Raw genomic sequence first — 24,192 nt, 5'->3', positions numbered from 1 at the left:
TAATGGGACAGTAAAGCTTGCAAATGTTCCTTGCCATGGATGTGAATCATGCGCTCAACTCTGGCTCACAACCTTACATTCCTTGGAGAGGAAAAAGATAAAGTGTTGAAAACTAAGGTGTATAATTTTACTTTTGTCAGTTTTCCATTGCTGTGATAAAACTGACATACTTGCTGCATCCTAAATATAAAGTTAACTGCTACCAAACAATACTTATTAAGCCAATGGTTTCTATGTCTGTTTAATCCGTAGCATTCAAGATGGATATCGTTTTTTTCCCCAATGTCCATTTTCCATGGTGCAGTGAATTTTCTAAGATGAAGGGAACTAGGGTTTTTTTTATTTTATTTTAGCAAATGTCTCTCTGAAATCTGGGCAGGAAATTAAATCTAGGCAGCTGGAACCAACACAGTGTAGATAATCTAGTTTTTCATTACAAAATGTATTTTTCAGGTCTCGTAACTCAAATGTATCAATCAATGTTAAATGCATGTTGTCAGCTTATTTACAGAATTGTTTGGTCACAAGAAAGGTCATGAATTGCAATGAGGGGATATTTTTCTTCCTTACCTGAAGCTGCCTGCCTTGGTTAAGATATTGTCAGGAACAACCGCCCTTGTTACACACACACAGACCACAGTTAGCACAAGCGCATACTTATATTGGTCAAATATTACAGTATAAACTCAGTTTGTGTACCAGGGCCAGGGCTTTACTTTGTAAAGGTGCAATCACATGAGCTGGTAGTTGAAGATTTGCCAGATAGCTCCAATATTCCTACTTGGAGTACTATAGGTCTCTCAGACCTTAGAAGCAGGGCAGAAAACCCTGCAGTGTCATACTCAGTGACCTGCCATCATGAGAGGCTTCTTAAATTCAAATAACTGTTTGAAAAATCCTCAACGGAGTAAAACAGTGATCCATGGTATCTGTGCCCTCCATGCAAACGGTAAATGGCTGGCATTTAAATAGCGCCTTTATCCGAAGCACTTTACAATTGATGCTTCTCATTCACCCATTCATACACACACTCACACCAATGGCGATTGGCTGCCATGCAAGGCAGGAGCATATAGGGGTTTGGTGTCTTGCTCGGGGACATTCCGACACACCACAGGCGGGGGATCAAACCCGCAGCCCTCCAACTGCCAGACAACTGCTCTTACCATCTGAGCCAACGTGGCCCCCAAACCGAGGACGTTAGCTCAGTCCGGGCTTTATATAATGCTAATAATAGCACTCTTGGTGAAGCTTGATTAAATGCAGCCTCTACAAATGGCTTCATCCACCAAAGTAACTGTTATAAATCTCACCCCCCGTGGTGGTAACTTTGCAGAGGGACATTCTTATGATAATAAGCCAGACATATATAATTGGAAACCTGCAGAGAATTGTGTGGTTTACATGAGGAATGAGCCCCAGTGTCCCGGCCCTAATTCATCAGGGAGATGACGCATTCCTTCACTTTGACCCCTGCAGGAACCTCTGCGAGCTGTGCAATAACTTTGTGAATATAAATCATTACACATGATGCTGTGTTTGAAAAAATACAAAGTATGTCCACTGTATCACTCCAAGCTACTGTTGCCTTTCAGTAACTGTGGTACCATTTTGCAAGATTAGATAATTGTTGGTTGGTTGATGGCAGCATTAATCTCTTGGGTATTCTCTTGATGTATTTATCAGAAAATATGGCTTTGCCCAGGTGTTACTCGTTGGTTGTCTTATCGCATTCCCTCTGAATTTTGGGCAAGAGCTTGTTCCACAAAGGGGGAATATCGTTATCACTAAACAAATACTTTTCATTCCATGTTTGCTCATGTGGATGAAAATCTGGCAGTCGTTTTGATTTCAAGCAAATGTTTACCACCACAGCTGGAAAAATAAAACCGAACAATAATACAAGTATGCATTCCGACTTCTTACTCTATTGAAAGTACTTTGACTGAAACAAGAAAGGGAGCCAAGTCAAAGACTGATTGCACTTCAAAGGGCATGATGTTTATCACCATTTGCAGGTTGAGGCTTTTTTGTACTTTTTTGTTTTTGCAGGTGCTGTCTGTTCAGATGTGTGATGTCGTAATCGAAATTGAGTCGGCAAGAAATCAGTGCATTACACAGGCAGAGTCGGAAAATGTCACTTCAGGTAAGTTTTCATTTGGTTTGTTAAGCACTACTCCATCCCAAATGCAATTCATATTGATAATAATATTAAAATTGCAATGGCAACAAGCGGTGATCCTGTAACTGGATAATATTTTGTTCACACAGACAAATATCAGTAAACCTGCCATTCAGATATGATCCAAGGCACCCCCTGTACTTGAATACTGAATACTGTAGCTCAACATTCCGCTTGATGTGGCAGGGGTATATACTCTGTAACAATTACAGTATGTCTGTAAAAATGCTTGATTCAGAAAGTCTCCATTCCCCAATGAACATTGCATTTTGCCCTAGCAAAGGTAATGATTAAGCTAATTAAATCTGTAATTGCAGAGATGACACAAAATATTTTTTTGAATGCTTCACCGTCCAGAACGGCCTGTCATTGAATAAATGTATTCAGTTATTAAGTTATTGAGTAAGCACTGCTTTAGAAGCAGTAATTAAAGACCGTCTGTCTGATCATTGTGTGCGCCACAAAATCCATTACTATAGCACACAAGCAGGATAAGACAGTCACGGAGGGGCAATAAAATATACGTAGATTACATCCTTATTTTTTATTCCTGACGCTTCGAAGGGAATAGAAATTAGTTATATTTGGCTACGGGGAGATTTATCCATAACCTATGAGTGGACTCTGGGGATGAAACATTAGTTTTTAATCTGAATGAAAGTTGCGGAGCAGTTCTCCCAAGATGAAAACTTGAACCTCATGAGTACCAAAGTTGCTCCAAATGTCCCATCAAAGGCAAGGTCACATTGCTGCGGACACGCACACCTCCCTAGCCTCCATCCTCCCACTTGCCACTTGCATAAATATAGCCGTGTTCTCCGTTGCCTTTATGTGGCTGTTGCCTTTATTAATGAGCCAGAAAGTGGGTACACTTACCACTGGCGTGTGATTAATAGGTAGGTGAGAGGTTTTGTCAGAACTGTGCCCAGGGTGGATCCCTGAAGTGGGTCTGTCCACTGTGATGGCTGCCTCTCCTCATGGAGAGCTTCTATTATTAAAGAGGGTCATTCTGAGCTGGATGATGCTCAACACCCTGAAGGACTTCTTCTTTTCTCAGGCGTCTTAGATAAATATCAGGCTGGCATGTACTATGTGTCCTGGAACACACTGTACTTTACTTAGTCACTGTACTGGTCTGTATGGTGGAGCTCAGTATTCATATGCACACTGAATGTCATTATTTATATTATTATTATGATGCTGGTTTTTGGGGTGTTTCAGCACCCTTTTCAGTTTTCATCTTCATTTTGTAGAATAATATCTTGGCTTTCATAATCTGCATGTCTTAATGTTAAATTCAGAGTAAAAATATAGTTTTTAAGCTTTTAAACACAAGATATCAAAATGAAAGTAACACCGGAGTTCTGCATTGTTTGCAGGCTAGCCAGCTTGACACAGTTCACCAGTCACAAACAACCACATGAGCTGCATTCGTGGCTACATGTTAAGATTTTTTTTTGTATGCCTTAATGCCAAGTGTAAATGTTCAAAGTAAAAATATAGTTTAAAGGGTTTATACATAAGACGACAAGTTATAGCCCTGGAGTGTCAGCCGTCTCCTAGCCTCACTTTGAAGCCATTCTTCTGAAAAACATGGTTTGGTAGCACTCAAAATGAAACCAGACACAACTCCCTTGATATCTGGAGTAGAGAGATAGCTTTGGTATCGTTGGAAAGCATACATTCTCCTCTTTTGATTAGTTTCTAAAACTCAAAATACATTTTGGGTTCAATGCGACCATTTTGATAGAGTGTCTCACATATTTGTTACATATTGTTAGCCCTAAGTTGCTCTTCTGTGAAGTCATTCCATGCTTGAATCTTGTTCTCTCCATATAATCCCCCATTCCTTAGAAACCAGGCATCTGTGTTATACCAGCAATCACTGTATTCATCCTGCAGCCAATGAAGGCTTGTCTTCCTGCAGGTGAAATGAAATAATCAAAAAACATTTTTGGATTGATGGCAGATTGCAGGTTGCTATGGTTGGCATCTGATTCAAGTGGTGTGTTAATTTCAGTCCAGATAAGTCTTAACTTTCTCCTTTATTGAACTGGATGAATTGTTAACATTCATTTCCCCCTTATGCCCAGAGAGAGCGCATAAGCTAACAGTTCAGTTCTGACTGAGTGGCAGTTAAATTGTCAGCGCCTGGCAGACTTGAGTGAGTGGACTTTTGTACCCTCTTTGCTCTTACATTAATATAAGTGCTGCAGTAAATGTCAGCATCGCCAAGTGAGATTTTTTTTACATTAACATTGTAGCAGTTTTCCAATTTCTTGATTTAACTAGGATTTTTGCACTGTTGTGGAGTTCCAGCACAATGCAGATGCAGACCCACAACAGAAAAACAAATCATATTTGTTAATGAACTGCTTGCACACTATCAAATTTGTTTTAATTACTTGTAAATCAGTAAAATAGTGAAATCATATTTACTCATTTCCCCAAGATTGGTTCATAAATTCTAATTATGAAAAGGTTGTCCTTTATTAATGTAATCACATGTACTGTATAAATAATTGCTTTGTCCACTGCACGAGAATCCTGACTTAATATTTAGTAACAAAATAGTTATTTATGTTTTAACTTGAAATGAGGACATATCCCCATTTTGTTTAGGGTCAACATACCATGATGACAAATGAATAAATACTCAGGTCGTTGAACTCTGTCCACAGATTTAAAGCCCCATCTTACAGAAATGCAGCAACCACTAATGTTTAGATGTGCGTCCTTATATTTATATAGCTTGCAAACACTGCACATGTCCTTGGATTGTAATGGGTCCACACTATACATGCCCGCAAAAATGAGTAAGTAATAAATGGGAATATAATGGCTGTATATCCTGGCATATGTAGGTCTGATGTCAAATAAAATGTGAAATAAGTCTTTGATCCAGCTCAGTTTTTGTATGATTATAACCACTCAGTCACAATGGAAACATATCCCTTAATGTGACGTGCCATCTGCTGGAAGATAAATCTTTTTTCAGCTATAAGAGAAACACTAACCTAGTCCACCCGTGCAATTCCCTTGCATAATTCTCTTGATTGCCTACTCTCGGTTACAACATATGGTTCACCCACTTTTATGCCAGGGGAACAGACTATATTTGATTCAAGCGCTTGAAAACATGTTGTAAATAACTGCAGAAATGAACTTGGAGTGAATAATGAATACAGTATGGGTGGGGTAGAGAGCGAGTGGTTGATGCACAAACATGTACTGTACTGCCTTTGCAGCACCAAACAATGATTGTTGACTAGTGACAGGCCACGTGGTTTTTATTATATTATATTATTGGCATTTGGCAGATGCCCTCATCAAGAGTGACATACATTTGATTAGACTAAGCAGGAGACAGGGTTTAGGGCCTTGCTCAAGGGCCCAATGGCTGTGCGGATCTTATTGTCGCTACACCGGGGATCGAACCACCGACCTTGCAGGTCTCAGTCATGTACCTTTACCACTACGCTACAGGTCGGACATGGTTTAATCCCTCATTAGCGTCATGTAGCACCTGTATTAGCATGACATGAACATTCATAAATGTTAATAACCACAAATTGACATATGGTGTGCTACTTGTTGTAGCGTCTGCATCTATCTGAAGTTGAACAGTTTGTTGCTGGACTGACAAAACTGCATCTGTGGTAACATCCCCCTGAAACAGTTTGTGTCGTGACCACAGTCGAATGATCGGCCTTCATTCATAATGCAATCATTTTCTACCTATAATAGATCAGTGAAATGTAATCATCATTACCCACGTCATTGACGTTAATATTGATCTCAGTGATTGACATTGATTAGAGGTCTAGTCAAAATATTTGGTGGGATAACATACCTTATGTCTATTTATGCTTATAGTAGGCACTCAGGAATGTTTAGGTAGTGTTAATAGAGGTTTTATGTACTGCTTGTGAAGGAGTTATGTGGAAGGCCCATTAGTAGTAGTGTAATAGACATGTGTAGTAGACATACTGTAAAGTGCATACAGGTATATGTTCGGTGAAATGGTTTCACCCACCATGCAGTATGTCTTTAATTATGTGGAGAAATGATGGATGGAGTGTGAGCTAAGCACCAAGATTCACTGACTGATTTATGATTCTAATTTTATTGAGTTATTTTGGGGGTGGTCTGTAGGGAGGCAATGTGTAAGACCATCGCATTTTAATTTATGAGCATGACATGTTGGATTAAAACCTATATTTCAGGGTATGTACTGTCATCTGTAACAAAAGTGTGCAGACTGTTTGAGATATTGAGGTGCAGAAAACAGACATGTCTGTCCAAACTGAAACCCTTAATATTAATTCTGTTTCATGGCAGTTTTCAAATGGATAAGTAAATTACAATAGTTTTGCTGCCTGTTTTTTGAACAACTCTGAGATCCTAGAGACTCCTTTTGCAGTTTGAATAATTGACAGCTCACCCAAAAACTGCACTTTGAATGCTATTCAAAATTCATGCCCACTTGATTGCTGATGTGAATTTTCACCTGTGGCAGGGAAATGCAATCTGTTTCAGGCTGGAGACTGGCTGAGCTAAGGAATTTTAAGCCTTTAGCTCCACAGTCCAGCAGGTTTCCCAGCCTCCTCTTCAGACCTGCGAAGGGTCATTTTATGGTTCGGTGAATTGAATGAGATTTAGCAGTGCTTGGGTGAGGCACTCCAGGATCGAAGCTGTGGCCCTTGAGCTTTGGACAGCCCCAGATTTAACAGGGAATGTCCAGTGCTCGCTTAACACAAAACATTTCTGACCAATATAGTCTGAGCACATCTACAGTTTTGAGATTAGCGGTTCTGTATTGCATTTAATATGCAATGTTATGTATTTTAAGGCCAGGTTTTCATTTGTGTAAAAGTTTATTGGTCAAGATGTGTGCTAATGCTTTAAAGTAAGCCAGGCCTTTAAAGTAAACCCTCGTTCTTGTATCAAACTCTGAACGACACAAAATAGGATTCCATAAGAATTTTTACTTCCTGTGAAACTCCTACTGAACTATTGCATTTAAGAATTAAGTTGTATGACTTTTAAAAGGATAATATGAAGGCTAATGTCACAAAGTGGGTATGACCACACTTAGCAGATGCTTTTCAGCACTAGGGCACTTGATTTTCGAATGAAAATAAAATTGAAGCATTCTGGTATCATGTCATATGAAGGATTACTGGAAAATCAGGCTGGTGCCTCCCTAAATAGTTAACCTAACCTGTTTATTTCTATATTTCAGTGCAGTCCTGACCTGACACTGTTTATTCCCCTCTGTCAGGCCATTTCCATCAGACAGTCAACTTAAACTGCTCCAGTGGGTCAAAACCAAATGATATTGCTTACGTGCCATGGTTTCCAAAAAGCATCTTGATTTATTTCCTCAAAACTGACGTATCATTTTAGAGGAAGCACACACACACACCAGTACACACACACCAGCCCACATTTTCCAATACGTACATAGTTATGATGCCTTTTGTTTCAGAATCCCAACATTATCAATCTGCCACGAAAATACAGCATCACTAAATTAGTAATGTACATAGTAACAAATGACAAGCAGTACAAAAACAATGGAGCAAAGCATAGGAAAACGAATAAAGCTTAGTAATTGGCATTTAGCACAGGAAACATTAATGCTTAACTTATTTCATACAAGTTAATTAACACATGTCAATGTTTTTGACTCACTCCATTGATGTTAGGAGGCCACTTGGCTCAGAATGAATGTTGTTTATCTGGCTGGCTATTTTGCGCATGGCAAGATTAGCTAGGACTTACTGAACATGTAATAGAATGAATTAAAATGGGATAGGGGGGTATCAGTCAATGTGTTGAGTAGTGACTGCATCTCCGGTGAACAGTGATGGTGATACGTTCGTGCCCTATAGCAGTGATGATAATTATGACCTGATCATCACTGTCACCATTTCCCCTCTGGAGATTCATATTTCCATGTGTTAACATCAGACTGAAGATACCTTTAGAATAATCTTATAATACTATCTTCGGAGCTTATGAGAATTCATTAATCATTCCATTTTCACAGCCATATTGTTTCAGCATGTTTTTTTCCCCTGCTGGCAGGCTGCAGAGGGACATGGGATATTATCACTTGTTGGCCATCAGCCAGGGTTGGAGAGGTAGTGACTATACCCTGCCCAGACTACTTCAAGTACTTCAGCAGCCAGCATAAAGGTAATAGCTTTTTAAAAACATTTTCAATGTCATACTTATCCGAATGAAAAGTGTGAAAATACTAAACATGAAGTCGTAGAATAAAAAGTAAAGAAAATAGATGCCTGGCCCTTTAAGTACGTTATACTTTCCCTCTAGGATTGTGCGTGATTTCCAAATGTTGCATTTGTACTTTTTGCAGATTTGATTGGATGTTGTTGTTGTTGTTCAATATAGAACTAAATGAGGTGATGGATCAACTGGACAGAAATATGACCAGGGATGATGATGTGTTGTTGCATTGAGAAATTTTTTCACTGGACAGTAAATAAGTATATTTTTCAGTGTGCAAACACACTTCATTCCCAATGAAGCATCTGGAAGGAGATTTCCCAGCAGGCAGTTATTAATAAGCTCTAAATTGGTCTTTTTCTTTTTATATAAATGACATTCATGTGGAGAGCTGTAGAAATAAAGGTGCACTCTGTGGCATAAGGAAATGGGAAATGAATGCTATATTAGTAATACCGTCTTCAAATTAAAAACATAATTTTGACTCCCACTGCGCATTTGCGGTTACATTTCTCAAGGTCTAAATATAATGCCTTTGTTTAACTCTTTTTTTTAATGCAGGAGGTATTGTTTACAGTAGTAGTTGTTCATTGTACACCCCCGGCACAGTGTAAGTCATCCGGAAAATTCAACATTGCAGAGAGTTATGGGTAATATAAAACAATCATAAATGACAAGGTAGTAATTACTGCAGTGGTTGTCCAGAATAAAATGGCCATAAAATACATTGCCTCAACAAGGAGACAAATCACAACAGCAATAAAAAAAGCCAAACACCCATAGAGAAAAGATTACCCAACGCTGCACTGTCTCTGATTATTGGACCATGCCCGTATGTCAACCTGTCACTGGGGTAGGGGGACACACTCCCCAGCATTTTGTTTTTTTTAAACCAAGTATAAGGTTAAATATCCTTTTTAAAAACTAGCCCATTCCAGCCCATTGTTAAGGAAACATTGTTTGCTTCTTCACAATGTCGATGGGAAGGTATGCAAAACAGAAATGAACTGAGACTCACATTCCGCTGTGGTTCATCATGGAGATGACGGTGGATGGGGGTAAAGGGAATGTTCTGCAGTTGTTGGTCATGGGGATTGCTGACGGTCACTGCTGACAATAACGGGAGCACCGGCAATTTTGCTTGGGGAACAAAGCACCTCCCAGATCTGGCCTCGCTGGTCCCTTGATGAAGTTATATTTGGTTTTGAATTTTAAATGAAAAGAAAAAATCGATATTCACAATGACTTGGTTGTGTTCTTATGTGTGACAATATTTCTTGAAAGTGTGACAGTATGTCCGTTATTCCCCTGTATTCATGCTGGTGATTTACAGTGAGCAGACCGTATCACAGGGGTATCTCTTTGAAATGAGTAAATCATTTAGAAGCCTTTTGTTTGAAATCTTGCACTTCACCATTCATAACCTGGAGCCCATTTCTAAATAACACTGGTATGACGTTATGGTGCTACGGAAAATGTAAAAGCCCAAGCAACTTTTTTTGTGACTGCAATGCCTTTCCATATTTTTTTCTAGTTTCATAACCGGGGAACGAACAGAAATCTCTCACCCCCTCTTCTCTGAAAGTTATTTGGGGCTGTCCTAGCTCAGTTTTTTTGGGGGGGAAATGTTTTTTTTGGAAATACAGTATATTCATAACCAGCTCAGAGAGACGACCAGCAGGACCGTGAATCCACATGCACAGCCATCAGCCTAGTATAATTGCTGTGAGATGAAAGCAATTCTCTCACTTATCTGCTTGTTACCGGACACATTTTAAAATGACAATGTCTGGTGGTTACATGGTGTTGAACAATAAACAGGAAAGGCATGTCTGACCTAAAGCTGTTTTGTCAGACAGTTGATCAAAAGAGTCGAGCCCCCTTGATAATGAGCTCTAGAGCTGGTGGTCTTTGTCAGTGTCTGTGCAGTGTCACAAGGGAACACCATTGGATGAGGAGGTGACTCATTCAAAGGATGATTGTTATGATTAAAAAGGCGAGAGAAGGACATTGGCTTAGAATGCAATGATGAGCTTTTGGGAGGTTCTAAATAACTTTTTTTGCATGGCTTAATGTAAACTAAAAATGAAATATTGCCCTTAATTAGAGCACTTTCTTGGTGCCACTGAGTTGAAACATATAACCAGAATTCCAATCAGATGAGCCTTCTCGTAGTCTTTCAGGGTGCAGCCAGTGTTTGCCTGTGTCAGATTCTTTCCAGATTGACTAATATCATGATAGCTATGATAAAACACCATAATAGCTATGATATCCCAATAATGGCCAAAGCCTGAGGTATGTTACTCATTGGCTGTATGCCAACCAATCAGTTACATTTGTACAATGATGACAACAGGCTGCTTTTAATCCACTGATGTCCCATGTTTGATTTTAAAGTCAAGGAAATTGGAAAACTAATGCCATATCAGCCAAAGATTAATTGAATTGCATTCCTGACACTTTAAAGATAGAAGCAGTTATCTTCTTCTGACTCAAAAGTACCAGTCTCCCCTGTTCATTAAACAGTGTCTTTTGATCTGTGTGCCCCAGCTTTCTTATTTTGAGTTAGTGCTGGTGAAGTTGTCCAGGTAAGTCCTTTACTGTCGACAGTTTGTTTGCAAACCATCCTTTATGATAGCTTGGTTTTCACCAACCTCTTAGCCGTTGCTAATGAGACCAACCAATCAGTACATTCACTCAAATTGCTTTAATCTAGCCACAGAGCTTACTTTTTCTCAAAATGGATAAGCCTAATTTATTTGTAGTTCATTTGCATATGCTACATGTACTATAGGCATGCATGTAACTCTTTCTTATGAACATTCTAGGAATCAACCAGCCATTTGCCGGCTGTCAGTGTTGCAATAAAAAAAAATGTGCTGAAAGTGCACATTTTATACCCATTGGGGGTTCAACTGCTCATATAAAGGAAGTTACATATTCCCATACTTATAAAGAGCCTGTTTGATTTGGTTATGAAAAGTCACTGGGCCTTTCCATAGAAGGAAGGTGGTGTTTTATAAGATGTTCATTATTTAACTTATTTTCCTTCCACACACTCTAGCGAAGAAGAGCTTATTTATCTCTTTTTGTGACAAATTGACAGCTCTCATTAGTCAAATTGCCCGCCCTCCAATTTGTGTCTTAGAATAGGCTTATTTCTGGGTAATTCCAAATCAATTTCAAACAGTGCAAACAATCATTGATGGATGCATAGATACTCATTGTATTAAGGGTATATATTTCTCAGAGATTGAAAAATAAAATATTTTTGATTGCAATGACTTTAGATTTTAAGTATTCCTACAGGAGCATATACTAATAAATGTTCAACTCCAACATACAATCTCTGTCCTACCTGTACTGATGGAGTAGTTGTGCTGGTGGGAGCAGTAGTGGGGATAGCAATGCCATATTAATGCCAGCTCCTTTAGCTGAAGGAGCCTTTTTACTGTGACACAGTTCGTGTTGCATTCCTGATGATACTAAATTGCACATTTACTCTGAAGTTTCCTGTTTACACATCCCTGTTCTGAAATGTGGAGTCTCTCCAACAGAAATATATAATAAAAAAACATAAACATAAAAAAACCATGATTGTAATTGTTACCTCATTTATTTCTTAGTGTCAGTCAGCAAATCTGTCAAGAGACGAGTTCCAACCAATCACTTCCCTCAGCAAAAAGGGCGTAAGAGTAAATTATGTAAATGAGAGTGTAATCAAATCATTCTTCCAGTAACACTTTATTCTGGCGTTTTTCACAGCCCATTTAGTCTGCAGTCGGTATCTGTGGAGTCCAAAGAGAGCACAATACAGCTGGAATAACAAGCGGCTGGATGTGATTAATAGCAATGAGCTTCCCGCTTACCCGGCCTGCCTACCTCATGATGTGGAGCAGGGTACCAGTGCCATGACTGTTCTCCTCAGCTGAGTTATACTGTGTTTGTCATTACACAGTGTAACAGGGGGCGGCCTGTAGCATAGTGGTTTAGGTAAATGACTCAGACCCTCAAGGTCGGTGGTTCAATCCCCAGTGTAGCCACAATAAGACCCGTACAGACGTTAGGCCCTTGAGCAAGGCCCTTAACCCTGCAGAGCATCTGCCAAATGCCATTAATGTAATGTAATGTACACTTCAGACAGCTCTTCTCTGCTTCCAGGGCATGTCGATTTAATGCAGTTTGACATTGACTGACTCTTGTTCATGTGCCAGTGTGAGGCATGGAGTGGGAGGAGGACTTAAACACTAGACCACCCCCAACTGTTTTTATGCACCGTCATTACCGATGGAAAGAGCTGTGCATGGTGGTATTTAAGGACTGAGCTAGTGCAATAGGAACCTTTGACCGGATATTCTAAAAACAGGACTGAAATTGGTGCATTTATCATAACTGAACTGCTGCCCACTGAAAGGAAAGTAGTCTTTTAAGTGGGTGAAAAATTTAAAATTTAAAATGTCAGCCAGAAATCTTCTCTTTTGAAGTTATTTCTGCCCAAAAATATTTTGTACAATATATTCAAACTCTTGCATTTGATTTTTGTAAAGTACTCCGTACAACATTCTGTACAGGACATTGGACACTACCACATTGGACCTTCCTCTTAAGAAATCAGCAAAGGTATTGTCATTGTGGAACTGCGAAGCTGAGACTGAGAGTGGGCGGGCATTTTCTGACAGACCAAAGTCTACTCTTCTCTGACCTTTTGTTGAGCTTGACTTTGTAATTGTCCTGGCTTGTGATGGGCGTTCGTCTAAACAACATTTGTTCAACAGATTCCTAATTAAACCGCCAAGCTGCCAGGGATCAGCAGTGTGCTCTGTCAGAAGATCCCTCCCCCCAAATTCTCTGAAACACACACTGGGGAGATTAACTCCTCTGAGCCACCAGCCCTGACAAAGCATGTCAGAATCCTTGTCCCCTTGTTTTTCCGGCGGATGAAAGCATTCCTCCGGCAATCCTGTATTCATAGCTCACTCATCGACAAGATGGACGAAAACACACAAAGTTGTCCTCAGCCCCTCCCCCATTACGCAGTCAGATGGTTTTGTACATGCAAATGGCCTTCTTGTTTGAGCCGATTTTCTGATTTATACCGCAATTTACAATAAAAGGCACGGAGTTGGTCATTTCAGAAGACTATTCATGTTTTCAGTTCTTTCTGTAAAAATGAATTCCAAGGACTTTTGCCAACATAATTGTGATTGCGCGGCAAATTGCATAAAGTAAGAGCGTAAATACCTGTTTATAAACCCACCGCTCTGGCTTTGTAATATTCAAGCTTTGAAAATCTGGCAGGTGTCTTCGCTGCTGGCAGTCTGCTCTTGTTAGAGACGCACATTGCCTCTGTTGTGCTGTCTGAAACTCAACCCCGAGGTCTCCCTTGTGCTTGGCTGCGGCTGCACCTGAACCTTACGGGCCAATCGGCCGTCTGATTAGTGGCACGACCTCGCCGCCGGACGAACCCCGCTGATGCGGTGCAGGTGATCCTGCGGCAGAACTCTAATGCGGAATGGCCCGGAACCAACGCGGTTAAATCAGGCGTGGTGGGCTGACTGGGAACTGAACCGAAAAACACACACGGGCCTTTTAAAATAACAACGTATCACCTCCATTTTAATGGTGAATGCGGGACAGTGTGTGACGTAAAGGGCTGTGGGCCATTGTGTGGAGCAATTCAATTTAAAGAAGGGGAATGTATTTCCCAAGCTGCTGTAACTGATTAGCAGTCCGCTTCTTTATTTCCTCTTTTGTGTGCAGCATATGAGCTGGAGGGGCACATATGCCACACTTGCATTAAGTGCAGGTCTTCTCACACCAGTCGTTACTTTTCTACAGGTGATTCTTAGCTACGTAAGAGCAGTAATTATTGAACATTAATAGCCATGTTCATTGATTTATATGTATATAATGGCTTTTTGTCTCTGGAATATTCAGAAAGGGGGATTATTCTCATTTAATTTAGCTTTACCTTTATTTGCTGCATTCACTTTTCGTTATAGCACAATGAATCTGGCTTCATTGTTTTGGCCATTTGAACTGGCAACTAATTTCTCGTGGGAATTGCAGTCTCATGCTGAGTTTCTGCATAATAACAGGAATAAACGAACCAACTGTAGTATCTGGGTGAAAGAGTTGGTACAATTTGCCAGTACAGAACTTCATTCCCAGAATCCCATGGGATAAGCCATATCATCTGACTGAAGTGATCATGTGATTTGGTCAGGTGATGGATGTCATGTGGTATCTCCTGTGAGTCTTTAATCACCTTCTAGCTTCAGATGGGTATGTGGTGTAGATGGGATCTATTAATTACAGACCCCTGATAAGCTTCATCCTGTTTGATATGGTGTTAGTAGCCATGATTAGAGGTGGGTAATCAAAACCTCAATCAAGTGTTGAGGGCATGGATGTTGCCCTGGGACCAGACACCCTAAATATGTACAACTCAGAATAAGAATGCAGGAAACACATTGCTGCATTTTGGTGTGGGCTTTTACTGTGACTTTTATTGTGAGGTTTGGACTGGTTTTACTGTTCAGGTGTGAAGCCATTTGTTTTACAGCAACGATCCTTCATTTTTATGACTCCATAAATGTGGAGTTATAATGGTCCCGCTTGGGTTGTTCACACCCTAAGCGCAGACGACAAGGGCAATATGGCCTCCGTTGGTCTTTACAGCTGTTCATTTTCATGTAAGCCATGCTTTGCTTTTGAGCAGAGTTTGGATTTTAGCCAATTAGCATTTCAGAGCTTATGAATCATTCTCTGATATAGGGAAGCCTGAGTATAGTTTTTAAATATATATATATGAAGGTTCATGGGTTTGGGGGTTTTGGGGTTTTGGGCTTACTTTGACATCTGTTGCCTGAAACTGCATGATACGCAAGTATACCCCTGGACAGAACACCAGTCTATCACAGGGTTGTGATGTTATAGTTTTTGAAGCTGCTTGCCAAGAACCTTCTGGAGTTCCAGGTATAAAACATTGGGACTGTAACTGACTGCTCTTTTGTATCTGTGCTCTCCATCACCATATTGACAGTATTGTCTAATGGTTTAGAAAAGCACAGAAACCCATTTGAAGCTGTACCCCCTGAGCTTCTGCTGTAGAGTACTGTAGATTTCTAAAGCCTTTAGCTCAGTGTGTGTCTGACATTTAATGACTCTGCGGAGCAAAGACGTGTTCCTGTGGCAGAGGGCCTTGTCTTCAGGGAAGTCACAAAATATTCTTCTTCTCTCATTACTATGTTTCTAAGACTGAATAAAAACAGCAAACACTGCTGAAGATTTGCATATGCAGAATATGAAAAGCTTGATGAAGATTCTGTTTTCTTTATTTAAATAACCTTGTTCTTAGCTAGCATCATGTGTCAAACTGCAGCCGGAAACAGAGGTTTAGCCTTTTTTGTGGAAAATAACTTCTTTAATAGGTTGTGGAAACCTTTCCACCAAATTCCATTATATCAATTACCTACTTTATTGCAACAACATTTTTCCCATAAAATATTAATAGTCTTTTAAAGCAGAACATACACTGACCATTTCAGATCATTCCATCACTGCCACAGCCAATAAGCACAAGCACCACTCTGCCAGTTTTTATGAACACAAGTAAGAGAGAGCCTAGCACTACTGTCTAGCTCATAATATAAGATAATAAGTGCTGATGTACGTATTACTGTGCACTTTTGAGGACAGGATACGATAGCTTACACTGAAGCATGCTCCATGATTCAGTGCTGGCTGACCTTCAGTTGAAAGCAGCGAAGGAAGAATTTTTGGACCAACATGAGCGGTTGTTTATTAAAGTAATTGCTTTTGTCAATATGCTGCAGTTATTACTAAAAATATTGATAGCCTCTTAGGAAATGCAAAATATGCTTTGTGTAAAAAGATCAAAGGTCCAGGCTCTTTGATTTTAAAATATTCACAAAAAATGATAGCTTCTTTGGGGAAACATCAGGAAGTTCTATAAATACACTCTACATAAACAAGTCAAAGATCCTGGCAATGATTAACTAAATGTTTGTACTTTATATGGCACTAAGTTTGTACACTTGCATATTTGGTGGGCTTCAATGTAGATGGGGATTACTAAGACAAAGCATATATCACTGCAAGAAATAGCTGCAACTTTTTAGTAAAGTGCAAAGATAGCACTACTGTTGAACTGTATTGAACTACTGAACTGTAAATTTACCTAGCCAGCCAGCCAGCTTGAGATTAATCAGCATCTGGTCCACTAATGGAAATGGCCACTTGACTGTAGATGCTGGTGATGAGCTTATAGTTACTGTGTATGCTTGCAGTATAGATGTTCATGTCATGTAAATCTGCTATGCTGCTCATTTCTAGACTGTACACTCACCGAGCACTTTATTAGGTAGACCTGTACACCAGCTTGTTAATGCAAATATTTAATCAGTCAATCATGTGGCAGCAACAAATGGTCAAAAGGTTCACCTGTTTTTCAGACCAAATATAACTTTGACCATGGAATGATTGTTGGTGCCAGACAGGGTAGTTTGAATATCTCAGAAAGCTCTGATCTCCTGGGATTTTCACATGCAACAGTCTCTTGTTTGCAGAGAATGGTACAAAAAACAAAAAACATCCAGTCAGCAGCAGTTTGTGGGCAAAAATGTGATCAGAGATCAGTGGAGAAGGGCCAGACTGGTCAAAGACTTAGATTGTTGACATTTAAATGAAACCATTTTAAGATGGCCAAAATAAAGTTTGAAAATGCAATTACATTTTTTATTTTTTTCATAAGCAGTATCGGTTACATGGTTAACCATTTTGAAAATGGAATGGTAAGCGTTTACTGATGATTTGTCACATTGGCAAGGCAATAAGACTTTACAATAAGGGATTTGTTGTTTGTTATTAGTTTGTTTCATCGTATTCTTGTTTTTCTTCTATGTGCTATTCAAATAATCTGGCCTTGCTTTGTCTTGATTCTTAGTCCACCTTTGCCCTTAGCTCTTTTATTTTCTCTCCTTGGTATAGATTGCAGTGGTATTCCAAGATTGCTGACGTATTGCTTGAGATAATGGCCAGAGCTGACTTTCTTCTGACTGAGCGCTTCATCTCCGAGTGAATAAAATTAATTGGTGCCTTTTCCAAACTACCGTCCAGAAAATGGAGGTGGAGATCAGAGTTTGACTAACCTTAGCTTTAAGGTATTTTCCTTGGTAAGCTGTTATCTCACCAAAGATAAACAACAGTTCATACATTTCAAAAAGACATCATTAAATCACTATTTTGGAACAGATCATCTCGTTTAGATTTGTTGCAAGCCATGACCGTGATGTAATGGCGAATGGCTGGGTTGAATTAACCCTTGACCACAACAAATTACCCAAAGCACGAAGAGTGGTCATGAGAAGGGCATTTTTTAATGTGATAAAGTGAGGATGTGCCACAGGAATGCTAGATATTTTGTACATCCTGACTTAGCTTAGTATTGTAGAAAAAGAATTCACAGGTGCAGAGAAGGAGAGGCAAGGAACTTTTTTACCAGAGCAAAAAAGGAGTAACCTTTCAAAAATAAACAGCATGGCCCTGAGAAAGTCAATATTAGTTCATATTATGGGTTAAGATTAATGGAATTACCGGAATTTCTTTACAGTAAAGAAAAATGGCTAAGTGCAAATGTTTGGTAATTAAATAACACGTAAAAAGGAAGAAAAGAAAAAACAAGTATTCATTTAAACTGTCACATAGTTGGCCCCATTCCTTCCTTTTTTCATATTATATTTTGTGTCTGACTGTACACAAGTGTATACTTCTCTACTGTTTGTGGCGCTGTGTGTTCAGACACACTGCTCAAATGGCTCATGTTCATCCACCCATTCATTAACCCGCTTATCCTGAATAGGGTTGCAGGGGGGCTGGAGCCTATCCCAGCATACATTGGGTGAAAGGCAGGAATACACCCTGGACAGGTCGCCAGTCCATTGCAGGGCACACACACCATTCACTCACACACTCATACCTTATTTAGACTCTCCAATCAGCCTAACCTGCATGTCTTTGGACTGTGGAGGAAACCGGAGTACCCGGAGGAAACCCACACGAACACCGGGAGAACATGCAAACTCCACACAGAGAGGCCCCGGCCAACGGGGATTCGAACCCAGGACCTCCTTACTGTGAGGCGCCTCAAATGGCTCATGTGCAAAATGAGAGTAGAATAAAATACACAGAGTGAGGGATTATCCACATACTCCGTATGAAGAAAATGTGCTTTCAAACGAGCCATTTGGAATTCCCTGAAGTTATGACATCATGCAGACATGCTTGTTGCCTTCAGCATGGCCCACCATGTAGCCGGACAGCACAGACGGTGTTCAGTTCCTTGGAGCTAGCCAGCCAATCAGAACCGGAGCTCATTGATATTAATAAGCCATAAAGACAGTCACTAAAACAGCCTGTTCTTGGTAAAGCTCACAAGAGGCGCTGGAGAACAATCGTCTTATGGATATAAGGACCTAAAATAAAGCACTGCAAAAGTGTACAATATAGGACCTTTATGTTAAGGAAAACACATAGGCTACTTGTGCAGTTGGAGGCATTGATGTGTGTACTTTTTTCCTAAATGTCATAGATCATGCAGGTGCCAAAAGGCCTGTTTGGAAAAGGCTTAAATAGGATTTGCATTGTTGCTGAGTAGTGGACTTTCCAGTACAGAAAGGACTTTGCCCTGAAAGGCTATGTAGGTGACTAGTTAGAGGGCTGTGCCCTCTGTCCAACCCAGCAGCAGGTCATAGATTATTCAGACAACTGCTGAAGTGAAGCCATTTTGCCGAAGGCTCTGCTTGAGTACTAACCTGCACTGGGATATTCACAGCACACACAGTCATTTATGTGTAATCACGACTAATTTGTATCATTTATCTTCCAGCGGCATAGTCATTCGTGGGAATTATCTCTGCGGTTGAATGCTCAGTTTGAGTCAGATAAGTAGTCATGGGATCCGGGGAAGGAGGCTGACTGGACAGATCGCATTTTCCTTAATATTCCCATTTTCTCTGTGTCACAAATACACACCTGCAACCGCATTTTCACAAGTGCAGTACTGTAGATGAACATTTCAATTTATGACGGAAGAACATAAGAAATCGTTTTTTTACGATGAAATGCAAAATTATTGAACATGATTGTTTTCCATTTAGGGGATCTCTGGCCAAATGTATGTTGTCATATCGGCCAGCATATTGTTTTATTTATCCTTTATTTTAGCAAGGAAAACCACATTGAGATTCACAGCGCTTTTTTAAGAGGAACATATACACAGTTACAGTGCAGTGTACAGTATAAGTATTTGTACAGCTAAATCATTTTGTTGTTTTGGCTCCATACTCCTGCGCATCGGATGTGAAAGGAATCAATCAATATGTGACTAACGTATTGGGAATTACAGTAAACATTTAAAATGAGAGTGGTATTAACATGGCCAGATCATGAGTATTCTTGCTTTTGGGTGGACAGTGATTTACAGCCCATTTCCCAGAGCTCTGTGTAGGGCCGAGGAATTTTAAAAAGCAACAAATGATCTGTTATCTGGGATACATCTGGGCAGTCTTCCTCAGCAGAAGAGCAGATGGCAGCACTGAAAATGTAACTCACACACTCCAGTGCCTTACTGAATTACCGTACAGGTATTAACCTGTTCCTAAAATGGCTCGGTCCTGAAGGTTTTCTTTCCACGTAAGGGCGGTGAAATATTGGTGTGGTTCCGCTGGCATTAATTTAGCCTTGGCTATTTAAATAATTAAAGCTTGAAGATGGAACAGAGATAAGAGATGCCACCAGGCACCCTGGAGCAAACCAGACTCCCTAAACCCCAGATAGTACACTGGAGCCGTTTGGATGGCTTTCAATTTTCATACTGTTACTGCTGAAATGCTTGATTAAATTCACATTTGATAAACTGATTTTGAGTACTGAATATTAATAACAAAAACTAATTGAATACATACTCACCCCCTCCCATTTTTTTTCTTTGCGCAGAACTTTCCATTTTTGTTGCAGTGTATTATACTGCACTTTCACTCTGTTACTTGTGTGTGGGGGGCGTTGTATTGGATGTTGTGTGTGGGGTCCCATCTCTGCCAGTGATGGGTTTTTCTCAGCTGTTCTCAGCTGGAAGTGGATTGTTTTTTCTCTGTAATGGCAAGGAATCCAAACTGTTCCTAGTTCCGAAGCTGCACGTTTCCAATAGAATCATCCCTCTCGGTAATTCCCAGACCTCTGATTCCTTTCATGCTGAAAGCATTGTATGCCTTAATTAGCTGAGCTCTGAAGGGTTTCAATCAATCAATACAAATCGGTATAATAAACAGCAGTTGTGTATCAGTGTTTCATATTCCACACATAGACCCGTGCCGACATTTTCATTGTTGCACAGGGTTTGAAAAATTCAAGAGGTAGTCACATTTCATGCTTCAAAGGGGGAATCATTTGATACAGGTATGCAATTTAAAAAAATACAGTTGCATAGGCAATGCAGGGCGTTCTTTGTGCGCTAAAATGACTCATAAAATGAATCGTCAAAATGTTCATGGCGAACATATTGTTAACCAAATTGACTTTGGAGAACCTTCTCAGCGGATGATTCACTTGGCATGTCCCTGGTCAATTCTCCTCCATTTTACATGCAATTCAATTTCGTATCTCTACCACAGACTTAATTGAACAGGAGTATTTTCTGAGCACCTGAATGCTTAACAGTTTTGTTTGTTCCGGGGGAATGAATGGTCTTCCGTGCTGTTCGCACTCTAATAGATAAGATGTTCAGTTCTGTCTACATTTGTCTAAGTTTTGCAAAGCTTTATGCAAACTGAAGAATGCTTTGGTTTCTTAGAATATACTGATGATTGATACTGTAATTTAATGTTTATTATACACAAGATTCATCAGAACAGGCTACGCTTTACCAGTCTTCAACTGTCCAGTTTTGTTGAGCCTCAGCACACTGCAGCCTCAGCTTTCTGTTCTTGGCTGACAGAAGAGGAACCCGACGTGGTCTTCTGCTGCTGTAGCCCACCCTTTCGATGTGTAATGCATTCTGAGATGGTTTTCTGCTCACATCTTTGTTCTGCTTTTCTTTTGCTGTGATCGACGGATTGATCCCTTTCTGAGTCATCCTTTGCCCGCTAGCTTTCGTAGCTACCTGACACGTTCACGCGGGATTGTCACTCTTAGGCCAGCTCCTCAAAAGGCTATCTGACATTTATTGCTCAGCAATAAAGGGTGCTGGCAGAACTCAAGGTTGGAGGTTGTATTTCTCAATTATGTATGGAGATCCTTAGAACATCATGGCCTCTCCCCGCTTTCCCTCCTACAAGAAATACATAAATAAAGGGTCAGTACGAGTAGAATCAGCTTGTTTTAATGAAGTTTCCTTCATCATACAGTCTGGACCCGACTAATTAGTGTCCCATAAGGTGCGATCAGAATCCCAGGGGGCGCAATCACATTTCAGTCTGAAGGACAGAGGGACAGCTGCCCGCTGATAATGATTTCCGTTTGCTTGAAGCGAGAGCCGCCAAATTGGGGATCAATCGTTTCTTTGACAGGGTATTCCTGGAGGAGCTCCAAACTTACTTTAATTAGTTCACAAGAAGGCATCGGACTTTTGACTCAAATTTACTCTCTTCAGGACCTGCAGAGTTTTACTTCAAAGGGCAGAAATTTAAATTTATCCAAAGTTGCAGAGCTGGCCCTGAGCTTTGGTATCTTTGAGATATCCCTTTTGGGGGCTGTGCTGTGCCAAAATGTGACTTTCTGATATGTCCACGAAACATGACAGCGTTTCAAGTACCATGAACCCCAAAACATGTTGGGTTGACTCATTTTTTCACTCCCGTATTTGTTCTGTTGAACTCCAGCTGAATCCTCCCACCCTCTTATTGTGCGTTACAGTTTAGAATTTAGTAATGTGGTCAATGCTTCTGTCCAAAGCAACTTGCAACTTACTGAAGTCTAGTCAGTCTTATTTCAGGATAAGCAATCTAACCTCACAGTGAGATGTTAAAAGTGACTTGATGATGAAAATCAGCTGAACCCATAGAAGCTGAGATTGTTGGGATATCCAACTGTGAGCTACTATGAGTGCATATGAGTAGTATGAGCTCGGTATGTGAAGCCAGAAATGTTTCCCAGGGTTAATTTTCAAATGTTGCTCCACAAAGCTTTACACAAAATGTAAGCACTGCAGATGACTAATCCACGTTGGCCTTCAGTAATTTATCCATCCTTAAGCAACACATTTTTTTTACAGCATATCACACTGAATAAAGAGCTGGGGGTGTGCCCTTCATAAAAGGGGACCTTTTTGCTGGCTCCATATTGAGATGCTATGCAGTTGCTTGTCTAATGCACTTATATAATAAGTGCCAGTAGTAATGCCATGTTTTAGGTACTGTATCCTTTTTATATGTTCCCTCTCTGGGGAATTACTGCACTCTGATCCATAATCTTTTCACTTGTATTTGTTTTGTCACTATGCTAAATGACACATTAATGTAATATGTTACACATTCCCAAATACTTTAACCTGAGACCTGCAGCATGGACAATTCTGTGAAAATGTCAGAAGTGAGTGAAGGTTCAATACAATGTTTAATGCACCAGCAACACAATCTGAGATAATTTACATTTTAAAAGTTTTTTTGAATGGTTTCCTGTTTTAAGACCATGAACATTTATTTCTCAGGGAATCTCTCTAAGATGTGCACCAGTGATGGCTGGACAGAGATGCATCCCACCAGCTACGCCCTCAACTGTGGTTACAACCTCAACAGTACCTCCAGCGATGATGCGGTAAGGCCACAGGCTTTCACCATACTGTAGTAAACGGTCCATTTACAAATACAATGCTTGCCTAACTCTTGTTAACTAAAAGGAACCCCAGGGCAATTATAGTATGTTATAGTACATAGGCAGTAGTCTCTGTTGTCGTTAAGTGGACGCTTGCAGAGTTTAGCTTTGATTCAGCTTTGGTGATAAAGTTTGAAAACCTGGTAAATCCTCTGTGGATCAGTAAAGGGGGGAGACTCCTCAGCCGTGCTGGCAGAAGAGACCTGTAAATAGAGGAATTTCCCAATAAAGAGCAGGAAGTAAAGCTGGTGCTCTGGCCCTGACCCTGACTGTCCGTGAGCTGAATGGTCTGAGATAAATCTTCAGCACAATCTCCAGAGGTTATGGCAAAACTTTAGACGTGGTACAGTCATTTTTCAAATATGTGACATTACTTTCTCATAAAGGTGTCCTGTGAAGATTTGGGGATAGATTAAATCAGAAGTCTTTTGGAAAATGTATATACTATTTAAAATAGGGCTTATTACACTCTCATGGTGTAATAACAAGCTGCTTTTATTTATTGCTGTGATGTCACTTGTTTCTTGTTCTCCGTGTAAGTTGAATGGCAGTTTTCAAACTCCTGAGTTCTACATTTTCAACATTTTGCATTCTTGACTTTAAAGCCAGCTGAAACTGGAGATAACAAAATATAAATCCAGCGTGCCACATTTATTAAGAAGGCAACATGGGTCACTGTGGAAGCAAAGGAAAAGAAAACTAATTTGACTAATCTTAGATTCATTTCATTTAAAAGTTAGCTTGAACAAGTTCGAAAAAGTAGAAATGAACCACAGGAGATTTGTTCCGTTCCATGTGCTGAGTGCCAATGGATCATGTAAAAGCTTCTGGTTCTTGGTTCATTAAATCTAGCATTTCCCTCATTT

The 24,192-nt window shown here is 40.0% G+C and overlaps 1 protein-coding gene across 1 annotated transcript in view; it reads left to right on the top strand.

The window, feature by feature from the left end:
* Window positions 1–24,192, top strand: part of LOC133136941 (vasoactive intestinal polypeptide receptor-like) — a 50,744-nt gene that overhangs the window by 5,114 nt on the left and 21,438 nt on the right. Inside the window, exons 2-4 of the mRNA XM_061254830.1 lie at window positions 2,053–2,146; window positions 8,276–8,386; window positions 23,163–23,269. Coding sequence (XP_061110814.1) covers window positions 2,053–2,146; window positions 8,276–8,386; window positions 23,163–23,269 — 312 coding nt within the window. The remainder of the gene's footprint in view (window positions 1–2,052; window positions 2,147–8,275; window positions 8,387–23,162; window positions 23,270–24,192) is intronic.

Source organism: Conger conger, chromosome 9, assembly GCF_963514075.1.
Source record: "Conger conger chromosome 9, fConCon1.1, whole genome shotgun sequence".
Taxonomy (NCBI): domain Eukaryota; kingdom Metazoa; phylum Chordata; class Actinopteri; order Anguilliformes; family Congridae; genus Conger; species Conger conger.
Note: the sequence above shows the minus strand (reverse complement) of the source record. Positions and strands in the feature narration are given on the sequence as shown.